The following is a 13,626-nucleotide window of genomic DNA, read 5'->3' as shown; positions in this document are numbered from 1 at the left end:
GCGACAAGGCCCTTTCTGAGGTCTGAAAGCCTGAACTTGTAGTGGAACCAATTCATTAAATTCATTCATGACTTTCCACATCAAGGCGCAGTAGCCCACAGACTCTCCAGTTTGGAGGCTGGCAAACTGAGAATGGGGACAGAGGCAAAGAAACCTAGATGATCAGCAGGAAGCATTTGTATTTAACCTGAAAACAGCATCTGCTTTGCAGCAGTAATATAAAGAGATGATTTAAGACTGAAATTTAAAAGAACACCTATAGTTAACGGATCCTATGTTCTTCCTTACAGACACACTGGGATGGTTTTATTACAGTCTTTTTACCTTATTTCACCTACTTTAAAATGAAAAGAACTGCCAAATCCACTAGGCAGAAGGAGCTAAAAAAGAACAACCTTGAAAAGTTTCCAATGTATTCTCTTGAAAAGAAAAACACTACAGGAATCCTCTTTGTTCATGCTTGTAATGAAGTGGGCGGGCCTTCCCTCTGGGAAAGAATATAGGTCTGGCTTTGAAATGTCCACAACGGCAGGTAAACTCTGCCTCCCTTCTGGGTGGTGTCCAAGGCTTACAGCTCCAACTTTAGCCAGTTAGAGAGACTATGGAACCTAAGTGCCGCCACACTTGCCAGATGCCCAGCTCTTGGGCCGCATGATACCTAGCACCTGTCGGAAGCTCTTTTCAGAAGCGGCTGAGAGACAGGGTCTGATGGATATGTTGGTCACCCATCCATCTTGATTCTCCAAGTCCTGTCTCTGTACCGGGAAACCATCAAAAAGCAAAGCAAACAGATCTCGACACTCTAGGTCCTCACCTTTACCCTGTAAAAGTTAATATGTGTTCTCTCTTTATAGAAGGCCTTCAAGAATCTTTGGGTGATACTCTGCCTGAAGAATTGGATCACTATGTTCCTATCTTTTAGAGAAAACCCTATCAACAAATTTCTCCTTGAATTTAATCCAGGAAGAACGTACTGTTTCTGACTTATCGTCAGAAAATGAAAACTGTATACACAGCACATTTCTCATCGCGTCAGCAGTCCTAATCCTAGAACCAAATTATACTGCCCAAGGGTTATCATCTGCTCAAGTGGAAAGCTTAAAAGCCTCCCTTCCTTTAGCTTTCTACACATCTCCTATACTTCCTTCTATTTTAAAAAGGGGTGTATCGAATGACCAGGAGTGAGAAATACCAGCTTTCAAATAGTGATTACCTCTGGAATGAAGGGGAATGGGATTTCTTCAGCTGAGTGGTGGATCCACAGATGTGTATGTTATTCTTTATAAACTTTCTATCTTAAATATTCCAAAATAACTTTTAAAAGGGAGGTGAATAGCAGGGTTGAGGTGGGGATGACTATGTATTCTAGACGGAGAAAATGGCCTGAAGAAAGTCCAGAGGGGAGAAAGCATAGGGCCCGTTTAGGGAACACTGAGCAGTGTCCCCGAGCCAGAACATGGGGATGCACAGGAGAGAGGTGAGAAGACGACGGAGGAGTCGGCTACAGAGGACCCTGAATGCCGGCCAAGGAATCTGAAATGAGGAAGGAAAGGGCCACCACGAGTTTCTGAGCAGAGGAATGATAAGACTACAGTACTGTCTTAGGAAGCTAGAGAGAACGCAGTGGGAGAGGCTACTGCCAGAGCCTGGGAGACAGGCTCTGGTGACAGACCTCAGACTAGGGTGGGCAGGAGGACTACAAAGGGCAGGCAAATGTGAAGAAGACTGCAGAGGAGGTGGGAAGAGTGGGAGAGTGGTGACTCCAGGGTGACATGAAGAAAAGTAGCACCATCATGGAAAACAAGGACACCAAAAGAAGGAACCGGGGAGGGAAAAAGAGCTGAAGAATTTTGGCTTGGCCATGCATCTGGGATGCCAGGTGAAAGTCGAGGATCTCCAGCAGGCAGTAAGAAATGAGAAACTGGGGCCGGCAGGAAGGTCAGCACTAGAAAACAAAGACCAGGGAACGGGCCGGGGTAGCATCTGCTTTGCCTACCAGTCAGTTGTCATCAGATGGGATGAGGGCAAGTGGGAGAGGGCTCAGTGAAGTCTAAGGAGCTTTGTGAACATACAATGTTAGCTGTAGAGAAGAGACCGAAGCCAAGGGGCAGATGGGGTCATGGGGAGAACGGACAGACAGAAGTGTGCTGAGGCCTGGCAGCTGGAGAATCCTCCCACCACAAGGCGGAAGGAGGACCAAGAGAGAGACGGATGAGGCTCACATCTCCGAAGAACCTGTTCTCCCCAGGGCCCCCAGTGACCTCCCGATGGCCACCCTCTAGGCCTCTGTTCATTCTTTATCTTACTGAACCCTGCAACATTTCACTCCGTGGTTTGCTCCTTCCCTTCCCAAGAGTTTTCTCCTCTACTGACTTCTACCACAGCCTTCTCTCAGGGGAGTTCCTGCTGCTCTGACCGCTGCTGCTTCATTCTCTTCTCCACTGGCTCTTCTTTCTCTCCCCAGCACAAAAACACGTTCCTGTCCCCCAGGGTTCTCTCCTCAGCCGGCATCTCTTTTTTCTGGTCACATACTCTTCTCAGGTAATCTCATCTACTGACATGCTAATAACTTCAGAAGCCTCAGAGTCACGTTTCCAACCGCTCTGACACATTTCCACCTAGTAGTGGTACAGTTGAAGTGCACACATTCAGATTATTTCCCCAGGGGTTTATCTCCAACATACTCTTTCTCCTACAATGTCTATTTTGATGAATGGGAGCAACTCCAACCATTCAAGCAAAAAAAAAAAAAAAAAAAAAGTCACAGGAATCATTCTCAACTCCCACCACCAAATGGCCACCAAAATCCTCCTGAATCTCTCACGCTGTTTCCTCCTTTCTATCACGACTACGACTACAGGCCCTTATTGCTTACCTGGAAAACTAAAATAACTTCCTAGTTGGCCTCCCTGCCTCCAGCCTCTCCCTCCCTTAACCCATCATACACGCTGCAAACTGACTTCTGTTCCTGAAATACACATCCGATATGTCATTCTCCATGTAACATGTATACTGCTGAACTGTGGCTTACGAGACTCTTGAGGCAGCTATTCTTCCAGCCTCGTCTCCTCCCATTCCCCACTCCTCCCTCTGCCCTCTGTGTTCCAGCTCCAACAGATCACTCAGCCATTTCCAGACTATATGGTGTTTTTTCATATTGTTAAACATGCGATATGGAAACTGTCTACCTGATATGCTCCTCCCACTCTCCCTCCTGTCCAGGAAATTGTTACCATTCTTCGAGACTCAGTTCAAATATCACCTCCTCTATAAAGTGTTCTATGACTCATCACATTAGAGGTTAATCATCCTCTCCCTTGTAACCTCACAGCATTATGCAACCACTGCAGGCTCTACCATATTATACCGCAATTACTCGTGTCCCTAACATTTATCTAGCATGGTGTCAGATTCACCATGGTGCTCACTGGATGTTTCTGGAATAAAGATATGAATGCGCAAAGGGTTAACATCTTTCTCATCCTCTATGGCACCTGAACCCAAAACGTTCCTGGAAACAGTCTTCCCCATGGTAGTCTACGAGATTACAGATGTTACATACCTAAAGTAGCCCCTTCTGTAGTCACGAGATCGACCCCCAAGCCAAATTCCTGAGCACCCCCAAGGTCAAAAGGTGGCTACAGGATTTCTAAACTCCAAAAGCAAAACCCGTATTCAAGATGCCACGATTTCGTAGGGTCCAAGTTGTGGTCAAACCACAGTGACAAGGCCTGTTCCCTCCCAAGTTCATTCCTTGGATACACTTTTACCGAGTACCTACTGCCTAGGGGTCACTGTGCTAGCTAGGCATGGAGGACCAAAAGGACTCACCATTAGTTAAGACCACAGACATGCAGCAACTAAACAAGACAGAACTCCTTCATTCACCACAGTCTGACTGAGTACCTGAGAAGTGCCAGACTCCGTCCCAAGTGCTGAGGGTACGCCAGTGAACAGACAGACAAGTATCCCTGTCCTCAGACCGACAAGGACCGAGAAGCAGCAGCGCAATACATAAACTAGGAGACAGTGGCAAGTGCTCAGGAGAAACAACACACACAGAAGGGGGAGAGGAGGCGGTGGGAGGAGTATTACAAGTTTAGAGAGGGCAGCCAGGGAAGGTTTCGCAGCAGTAAGTGTTAACACAGAGATGGGTAAAAGGGCTGTGGGGACAAAAAGAGGGAGAGATTCCTTCAAGGGAAGCTGGAGACGGCTCCAGAAACGATATGATTTTTGAGATGGCTTCTTGAAGACAAAGAGTGGCTTCTGCAAGGGCAGCCAGGAGCAGTGAGAACAGCACATGCGAGGGTACAGAGGCATGGAAGGGCCTCACGTGCTGGGAAAGGGAGGAGGCACTGCATAGTCTGAGACCGGTATGGGGAGAAGTGGTGTGAGCTGAAGCCGGAGAAGTCAGAAGGATTTTTATGCCACATAAAGGAGAGTGGATTTTATTCTGTGGGCAACAGGGAGCCAATAAGAGTTTTAGGACTGAGAAGTAAGCTGGTCAGCCTCGTTCTAAGGAGAATCGCTCTGGAGGCAGCGTGCAGGGCAGAGTGGAGGGGGGAGACCACGAAGGAGGGCCAGGTGGAAGCAGGCCACCGTGAAAAACTAAGGAAACGACCACTGTGCTTCTAGGGCACTGGGGAATGGGAGCAAGGAACATGCCCTTGACACCTCACGAAACTCAACAGCTGACTCCCGAGTCAGCCGGTACTCCCACTGCGGCATTTACATACCTGAAACACACAGGCGTCCGCTTCAAAATGCCAGTGAGAAGACAGCTCTTTGTCAAACACACAGAAAAGCATTCACATTTTGCAGCAGAATCCACAATTAATGTTCTTGTTTGGGACTTTAAGTAAGAACCACTGTGATGACTATGTTTTAGGCTTCTGCATAGCCACTTAAGTGGCTTTCTTTATCTGATGTTTTCTGCCATTAGCTGCTTGCTTTTCTACTTGGACTAAATGTTGTGGCCAAGCAGTCAAAATGTTTATGTAAAACTTAGTGGAAGAAGAAAAAAGTTAGTAGTCAGTGTCAAATGGGCATTTTATTCACCCATTCAGTGCTAATCCCCACCTTCTAGAGCGCCATATGAATGCAAAATAAATAAAGCTTGCTAAGTGCTCTCCCAGTTATAAAAGTAATACATGCTTATTCCAAATGGAAGGAAGAAAACAAAGCAGGCATAATTCTACTCTCCAGATATCCCAAGTACTAAAACTTCTGGTGTATTTCCTTCCGGTCTCTTTTCTACAGATAGTTTTTGTTTAAGTAGTTGAGATCACACCATATACAGAATCTTGTCACGGCAGCAAAGTTTAAATATTATTTCCCCAATTCAGCATCAATGACAGCATAAAATGGAAGTGAGTGTGTGTGCCTGGTCAACGAGCCAAGTGTCTCAGAGGTCAAAGGCACTGTAACACTTGCTTTAATTCTAACTTTTGATGATTGTTGCATATACCAGCATAAAATCTCTCAATCTGTCCCAATTTGACCCTTGGGAGCTGTACAGGGTGAATCTAACCCCTGCTCCACAGAAGGCACTTCATATATTTCAAGCTAGCTCTGTCATGTCTCCCTTCAGTCTTTTTTTCTTCAGACAAAAGATCAACATTTATTTGTATCATTGCTCATATGACAGCCCCTTCACTAGCCTGGTTCGCTTTGTCTGATCTCTCTCTAGTTTGTCAATGTCCCTCTTAAAATGTGGCACCTGGATTTGAACATAGCACTTCAGATGGGACTACTGTCTCATTTTGTCTGGGCGTTCCATTATGCTTTTGTTAGTTCAGCCTACAGGTATATTAATTTTTTAATCAACCATGTCCAATTTCTGGACCAAATAAGCTTGGGTCTCCGTTAACACAGACCACCTCCATCCTTTATTGATACAGCTGGTTGTTATTAAGTGAATATTATCTATGCTAAACTTCATATTACTAGGTTCACTCCAATATCCTAGCCCATTAAGATCTTTTCAAACCTCGATTCTGTCATCAAGCACGTTGGCTCGTTGGGTGTATTTCACATGTTGGACATGAATGCTTTCTATGTGCTTATCTGCATTATATTAGAAACGCTGGAGAGGAAGGGTCCCGCACAGCAAGACATTAGTGACCACCGTTCCTGGCTGGCATCGAGCTTTTAATACACAGTCTATAATTCTACCTAAGTGCACTGCCACCATTCTCACCCATGTTTCTTTGTTAGGGTCTGTCATATGCCAATCAAGACAATGTGTCAATAACACGCCCAAAGGTTTCTTTCTTTCTTAGGTTCTTAAAAAATCATCTGTTTAAGTGATTATTTCTAGAATTGCTGCCAAGGGTTGACATCTACCTCACTGCTGTTAATTCCCAGAATCTTTTTTTGCATTCTTGAAAACTAGAACATTTCTTCAGCTCTAGTCTTACTTAGAAGCCTGAAGAGATTCACATAAATAAAATACCCAATCTCCGAACCCTGTGGGACTATGAACACTAGAGAAGTGGGCTCCCACAGCAAAGGGATTAGGAGAAATAAACAGCGTTTTTCAGAATTTGGACACAATAATGACCATAATTTAAAAAAATCAAAAGATGCAAACTAATGTAGATTAGAACTGTCCTGAAGAAATTGTGGGATAAAAGCAATAAAACAAAAGGCAGATTCCCCCCACAGTCTCAATTCCTGTGTATAAGCTGCAGTGGGCTACTCTGCATGTACCCTGGACCGCTTTATTCCTCCTTGGTCCATCTCAGCAAAACACAGCTGCCTCTTTAGGCCGGCCTGTGGGCAACCCACCACATCTACCATAGGTCCTTCTGTGCCAGCCACAGCAGCTAGTCAGTCATTCTTTCCCTTCTGGAACATCTCATCACCATCTCATTGTTTCAGCAATAGAATATTCTGTGAAATGCTGCAGAAAACATTTCACGGTTGTGGAATGAAAAGCTAGAGTGGCACTAAGCCACACTATAGTCATCCTAGTTCTAAACTGCTACCTGTGCTTTGTAATTGAACACCTGGAAAGTTCTAGTGCAATGGGTCTTTATAAAGGATTCACATCAGCATCCTCCTCCGTCTTAAAAATTACAGCTGTGCCTGGGCCACAGGCCTGGACATTCTGCTGCAGTACATCCACGGCACTCGTGGCACTTGTCAAGCTCCACAGGTGCTTCTCACCTCTGCTTCTGGTAAAGAACCACTGTTCTAGACCTAACTTCTCCAAACTAGCACATGAGGACAGTTACCAACCCCTCTCCACTCTTATGAGGGACAAAACTTATTTTTTAAATTTATTCTATTCCTATATATATAAGTGTTAGTGGTAAACAAGCTTTGCATAAGCCAAAAATTAAGAGTTGAGAAGCAAATGTATCCCCCACGTTAATGTGATTCACAGTCAGTCTTGCAAGGCAGAAGAGAAACAGTTCAGCATCATCTTTAACAGTTAGGGCCATCTTTATGGTCTTAGAGTCTACTTACCGTTTCCAAACTTCTTAAATAAAGACGATAATTTGTGATGTAAACTCTTCCCTTAATGGGGCCATTGAAAGGACATATGTAAATAACTTCTTTGTCTATTAAGATAAAAAAAGTACCCTAAAATAATGGAAATATATACGAAGATACACAACAAATGGCACTAATTTAATATAAACTATTTGGCTAAGAATAACTACAATAAAAAAATCACTGAAAAGGTTGAAAGCGAGCACTGGCAATGTTTCTACTTCGCCATGCTACGTCAGGTGGGGCTGCGGGGGAACTAGCGTGGCCACATGTCACCTCCAGGCACTAGCAGTGCTTCCCTGAGCACGCCCACACTGCCATCACTACCGGGGGCAAGGTGAGAAGGGCTGGAAAGCAGAAGTGAATGATAAGTGAACTACCATCAGGTGGTTGGAAAGGCATCTACTGGGCTACTTCAACCAGAGGATGGCAATTCCCATAGGACAGCCTCACAGACTGACCAGCAGATAGGTCTTGAGGTTTGCCAACCTCTAATCACACAGACAACAGTGATGTTTTTAATAAATAAATGTCAGCAGCAGAAATGTTTCTAGAGTCTAGTCTTTCTCTTTTAATAGTCCAGAGAAGAGTTCAGCTAGATTCACTTCAAACATTTAAGTGATATAAAACAGATGGCCAAGAGAACAGTACATCTTTAGTAGACTCAAACATAAGGATAAATGAAATCAGGAAACTTAATTTATCATAAGAAAAATATACCTTTTCTTATCTTTCAAGGATGTCCTTGAATGTGTTAATGGCTTTAAATTTTTTTCTTAATAATTTTGAAATCCCTTTCTCCTCAAGTGGTAAATGAAAAATACCCAGTAAGGCTACTTCATGCTAATTCAATCAGTTGCTACCTCGGTAAGGTTCTGGCACTGACACAGAGCACCAAAACTTTATATACAAAGACCACCAAAAGTAAGTTATCCTCTGCTCTTACCCAGAAATTGGGAAGGCCACATGCCACTGGTTTCCTTTTAAAGACTAGGATCATGTGTGCAAGTCTGTGGACATGGAATAGTTTCTCATGGTGCACTGCTAACTAACTCACAAAGGCATCCCATTTATGACCTTAATCTAATTAGCACCATGCTTTAGCCATTTACGGTAAACAACCCAGGTCTTAGTCAAGAAACTGAAAGGTTCCCTGAAACGATGGTAACTGCATCATTACCAAATACACGGGAATCTGAGAGGAGGGTGTGGACCCTCACGTAAAAGGTGAATGCCCACAGCATCAGCACTTGGCCTAGAAGCTGTCAGATGCTTCCAAAGCCAGAATGAGCTGGTCCTTCCAAAGTAAATACCTTCCTCTTAATACGAATTTATCATGAAAAAGTCAGTCAATAATCAAAATGTTACATCAATATTAATAACATTAGTTATCTGGCAAATGAAAGTTATTTTAAACCAGTATGGTCTCCTACATTTCTAAGAAGAGAACACTTAGACGTTAAGCCTTTAAGTTGATCATTTTAAAGCATACATCATTCACTAGAAAACCTTAATATCATTTTGTTGTTATAATCTCAAACCATGAGAGCTTATCGCTCCAATAAGAGAATTTCAAGAGATAATCCACACTTTTTTCCCTGAAGTAATTCTCAGTCTTTGGTACAGAGTAAAAATTATCACCATGCTGGAGAGCATGAAGCTCGTGAAAGAACTCTTTGAAGAAACTAACGGAGATACTCCTCTCTATATTAACACTTTGAAACACAGCTAGCCGATTGGTCTAAATCTGACTTCTAAAGAGCAAGAGGGACTGAAGCCATCTGATCCTGCTGGACCTCCTAACAAGCTACTCAAATCCCAACTTCATAGGATCCTTACCAGCAACGCGAGTCTCTCCTGGAAGTCGAGGAACGGCCTCACTGAGATCCCAATTAACTCCATCCCTAGAAGTCTGGAAATGAAACAGTAGCATCAGAAGTAATGATATTACATTTGCACAGGTTTTTAAGCAAACTGGAACACAACCAACCAAAATATACTTTTTGAAGGAAAGAATTAGAGAGATATTTACCATTATAGAAAACTGGCACAGAAAAATTAAACTAAAAAATACAACTTAGCATCAACATTCATTAGCTGTGTTAACTTTTTCTGTAAATAACGTTAGCATGCTTTTCAATAATATTAATTTTTAAACACCCCTTCCAAGTGCTTTATACTTAACAGCATTCAGGAAAGTGATACAAAGTAAATATTAAGTGTATTCTATAGATACATGTATACGGTGGCTGCTTTCTTTTTTTTACATTAAATATTTAGTCATCTTTTGTTAAGAGTAGGAATGAAAACTTCATTTTAATGGGGCCTTAACCAAGCAACAGTAATTACAGAATCTTCTTACAATGTCAGGAAATAACTGTTATTATATATTGGGTTTCCCATTTTACTAAGATGCTTCTTCATGCAGGTAACTAGGTAAGAGGAAAAGGTGGTCTGTCATTGAACTTAGGAGCGGACAACGGCCTCAGGAACCATCTACACAAATTCTTCACGTTACTTTACTAGTCTCTAGACCTCTTGGCTTTAGAGGTATTCCCAGGCATGTGCCTCATTAAATGGCTACAGCAGCTGTGCCAGGGAGGCAGTGCATTACCCACCAAAACCCACAGGTGGTTCTGAGGATAATCTGCCATAGCTGGCCATCGTGACTTGGAAGCCTAGGAAAGCTGTCTGTCGACCTACTCAGCTGCCCTGACACATGAATACCAATGACACGCCGCCTGTGTCCGCTGCCAGATGGGGGAGGCACATCATTCACACCTGTTTGGGCAAAAGGTCGTTTCGGCATTACTTTTCATTCATTTTTTTCGAGTTGTTTTCCAAAGTCACACTGCAATCATTTCATGTGTGAAGTTAGTAATACTTCTCTCAAAGGGGTTGTGTGAATATTAAGGGAAACAAAAGGCAGAAGCACATTTTTGTGAATTATCAAGGGCTATGCAAATGTAAAGTATTACAAAACAAGAGAAATGCAAAGTGTGTATTTAGGTAAGATATAAGCTGTCAAAGAGGGGCACTTTGCTGGATTTTTAATGGTTTTATCTTTTTTTATTCAGGCATAAGATGAAAATTCCTAGCCAATTTTCAGTATGTTTTAGTCTTTGCAAGCTAAGCAGTTTAACTAGGAAGGCAAGACAAATGGTTCCCAGCCAGGAATGCCTTCCTCAACGAGGAGCAAAACCACACACCTTATATGAACGGTAAGACTGGAGAGAAATTATCATCATCCTTTAACACTGCCCCTCACTAATAAAAAAAAGTATAATGAGCAAATTTAATATTCGGTATACCTTTTAAATACCACAGTTCTGGGTCAGGAGAAGAAAGCATAATTCAACCATAAAATAAAGGACATGAATGTTTGATTAACACAGGATAAGATGGGATTAACAGAGGATATACTTTCTATCAGAGTAATGTTACACAAGGACTTATAATTACCTTCTTGAAGTTATTTGTGTTTAGAACCGATTCTTGTACCATAACAATACTATAATACAATAAAAACTTATGAAATTTTGGGGATGAAAAACACCTTTGTAAACATGACACCAAAAGCAGAAAATATAAAAGAAAAGCCTGATAGATGTGATTACATAAAAAATTTAAACCTCTGTATTTCAAAAGCAAAACATCATAAGCATAATTAAAAGGCCAACAATAATCTAGGAGTACAACTTATAATGTATATTATAAAGGTTTGATTATGATAATATATAAAGAACACTTAGAATAAATAAATAAAACAGAAAAGAATCCCCCCAAATACCCCAAAAGGCAAATAGGCAAAGGACACAGTCATTTGAAATACAAATGGACAATAATAAACACACTTTTTTTTTAAAGGTCACCTTCGTTAGTAATCAGAGAAATATAAATTAAAAGACACTAGTTGGCTGTCTTCCGATTGCTCGGGCACCCCCATACGCTCCTGGTGGGAGTGTGAGTTCACCTTTGCTGGGGGACAACATGTATCAAAAGCCTTAAAAGGGCATGAATAAAGCTGATTTGAAATTCATCCCTTCCTTTCAATATATGTCCCCAAATCTCCCCCTAATTACACAATTTTCCCCTCAGTATTTTGAACCATTTTCTGCTAACGTTGTATTTGTTTTGTTCATACAACTATTTTATCCTCATAGTTAGAAAATAACACCAATACTTAGGAAGGTGTAACAGCCTGCTCAGGGAGCCTTGGCCCTCCAGCACCTCTTTCTGAAAGCTTTCGGGGGCAAGGGATTGCCTAGCATATTAAATGTAATGTCTGCCAGGAGTTCACAAGACAGAGGTTCTCAAAGATGAAATTACATGAAAGGATTTACAAATGCAAAACTCACTTAACACACATAACACATTCTGTCTTTTCTGGAACAAGGGGGGATAATAAATAAAACCATGTGTATTAAAGAATTTACATTATGTGGATGAATAATGAAATTAATAATTCAATAAACTCAAAATGACTAACATTCAAATACAAAAAGAGAAATGCAGAGAAAAATACAGATAAATTTGAAAACTCAACTTACCCTCTTAATAGACTCATTCTCCAAGGAGTGTGAATTATACTTAGAAGTTGGTGCAGAAGCCATACTGGAAACTCTACCAAGAAAGACAACATTCAATATCAACTGAATTTGTACACAATTTCAAACATAGGTGACATCTGAGATGTAAATACTGCAATTGAGAACGAACAGTACTACACTTTACAGGCCGTAGTTCCGTAGTCTCCAGTGGGAATGAGACACACAAAGGAGTAACCACAGCACAGGTTATGTGCAAGACCTCCAATAAAGGTGCAGGGAACTGTGGAAGAACAGAACAGGGCAGCTAAGGACACACGGGGGAGCTCAGCAGAAGATATGACATACACTCTTGGAATTTGTACTCACAGCGTTCTAACTGTCACTTAAAAAATCTTAACGTTTATTAATTGTGCAACAGGCCTCAAATGTCCACCCTTCTTAATTTTTGAAGATAATTTAGAGTCAGCCAAGCAGAGTGATAAAAAGGGTTGACAACTGAACTCACACTATTTTCCCCTTTAAGAATTCTGTTTTCTCCAAATTAAGGCAATTTAAAGTGGCATGGATTTGATGGAAATCAAATTAGTAAGATTTGACTTAATCAGTATTTTCTAGGGAAAGTATATACTTCATTTAAATAATGCATATTCATCACAACTCAGACATAAACGAAAGCATCATATTCAGAACATACACAATATCATTTTAATGTAAAGATTTATTTAGACTTGTGAAGATTATAGCAACAACAGGAAACCAAGTAATGCTTTGGTTATTTTATTTATCAAAGTTAATGACACAGAGAGCTATATGAAGTCACTGGGAAGTAAACCACATCCAATTCATCAAGGTGATTGTGGACACACATGGGATTCTTTTCGCCAGGCTCATTAAAACAGCAACCACGCGCTAGGAGAACCCAGCATGGAGAATATTCACACACCTCAGCACAAAACCTAGGGATTTGACAGCTGTGAAGTACTGGTCCCTGTCCTTAAATAAGGCCCGAGAGAGGTGACGAAGATGCAGATAAGGTAACCACTGGGATGAAGAGGTAGAGAGATGGCGAGGTGAGGACAGTCTTAGAATATTAGGACTGCTGGGCTTGCCCCACCAGAATTCAGCTCTCGAAGGGCAAGGCTGAGGGTCCGTGTGGGTCATGGCTCTCTCCTGGCATGCAGTTGGCACTCATAACTATTTGGTGAATGAATGTTTGGTTATGTGCAAAATACACAATATTGTGAAACATCATGGTGGGGTGAGCCTGTACACTGGTTCACCAAACCCCAGAACCCTGGGACCGGAGAACTACCACTGGAGCTTCAAAATGAACAATTAGGGCAAAATAAAATATTCTTTATGGAAATGGATACTCAACTTAAAGAACCGGAAACGACTACGAGGTAGCACAACCTGCAATTACAAATAACTTCTTAAAAAGATTAATGGATAACTCCAAAATGAATTAAATTCAGACAAAATAGCCTTGAAAAACCTCTCTAACCTTAAGTTCCAATTCAAGCAAAATAACCCATTATTCTCAGAGACAGCAGAATGGATGACATGGACTACACAG

At 41.8% G+C, this 13,626-nt stretch overlaps 1 protein-coding gene across 11 annotated transcripts in view; it reads right to left on the bottom strand.

The window, feature by feature from the left end:
* The window catches only part of MTM1 (myotubularin 1), a 98,003-nt gene that overhangs the window by 63,200 nt on the left and 21,177 nt on the right, over nt 1-13,626 (bottom strand). For 5 of the 11 annotated variants that reach the window (XM_023633910.2, XM_070258230.1, XM_070258231.1 and 2 more), the window contains 3 exons: nt 12,051-12,123; nt 9,340-9,412; nt 7,474-7,568 (listed from right to left, as the gene is read on the bottom strand). In XM_023633910.2, coding sequence (XP_023489678.2) covers nt 7,474-7,568; nt 9,340-9,412; nt 12,051-12,113 — 231 coding nt within the window. In that variant the 5' untranslated portion in view covers nt 12,114-12,123. Of the gene's footprint in view, nt 1-7,473; nt 7,591-9,339; nt 9,413-12,050; nt 13,464-13,626 lie in introns of all 11 variants that reach the window. The other 6 variants (XM_023633911.2, XM_070258234.1, XM_023633913.2 and 3 more) reach the window with 3 other exon arrangements.

The sequence above is a fragment of the Equus caballus genome, chromosome X (genome assembly GCF_041296265.1).
Source record: "Equus caballus isolate H_3958 breed thoroughbred chromosome X, TB-T2T, whole genome shotgun sequence".
NCBI lineage: Eukaryota > Metazoa > Chordata > Mammalia > Perissodactyla > Equidae > Equus > Equus caballus.
Note: the sequence above shows the minus strand (reverse complement) of the source record. Positions and strands in the feature narration are given on the sequence as shown.